Source organism: Trypanosoma theileri (assembly GCF_002087225.1).
Source record: "Trypanosoma theileri isolate Edinburgh chromosome Unknown TM35_Tth_82_V1, whole genome shotgun sequence".
NCBI lineage: Eukaryota > Euglenozoa > Kinetoplastea > Trypanosomatida > Trypanosomatidae > Trypanosoma > Trypanosoma theileri.
The window spans coordinates 30,902-31,628 of NW_021639924.1; the positions used below are offsets into that span (position 1 = coordinate 30,902).

Below are 727 nucleotides of genomic sequence, written 5' to 3' on the forward strand. Positions count from 1 at the left end.
ATGGGCACAGAGAATGATTGCAAAAAAGCTTTGAATCGTACTAAGAATGCAACGGATAATGCGCGTGAAGTTGGAGAGCTTTTGAAGCCCTTATTGGAAGAAATACGTGACCCTGAAACCCGGAGTAAAAAGGAAAGTGAAGCAAAAGAGTTGTCAAGGAAGGCAGTAGTTGCAGAAAGAGAGGCCAAAGAAGCCGCTGACAAGGCGATTTCGATGGCTGCAGCAACAACGAATTTAGTGGATACATTGCAGGATCGTATAATGCAATTTCACATTCTGGCGGATCACTGTAAGAAAATTACTGAGGAACACATTAAAAATGAAAAAGTAAGGAAATTGGCTGAAGAGTGCATGGAAGAAGCGGAGGGTCTGAAGCATCCCCTTGAAGGTGTCAAAACGGTCATTGAAAGTGCCAACAAGGCTGCGGAGGAAGCCAGGGAACAAGCGGAAGTTACCAACGTCACAGCAATCATTCTTAAAGCATCAATTAATGAAGTTTTCCAAAAGTACCCAAAGATGAAAGAAGAGGTGGAACGTGAAATTAAGGAGACGGCTCAAACAACCGACGATCAGACGAATACAGGAAGTGAAGGTAATAGGATGCCAAACGAAAATAAGGAGGTAGATGGTTCACTTCCAAATAAACAGAATGAAGAAGAGATAAAGAACCCGAATACCAATTCCGCACAAGCTGAGGCGGGAAGCCATACAACTGCCGAACAGCAGC

General features: G+C 43.6%; 1 protein-coding gene across 1 annotated transcript; it reads left to right on the top strand.

The window, feature by feature from the left end:
* Positions 1-726, top strand: TM35_000821050 (uncharacterized protein; the record flags this gene model as incomplete). The annotated part of the gene is made up of 1 exon (XM_029031395.1): positions 1-726. A coding segment is annotated over one exon (726 nt), but the record flags the coding sequence as incomplete, so codon positions are not given.
* Between the last annotated feature and the right edge of the window lies 1 nt (position 727).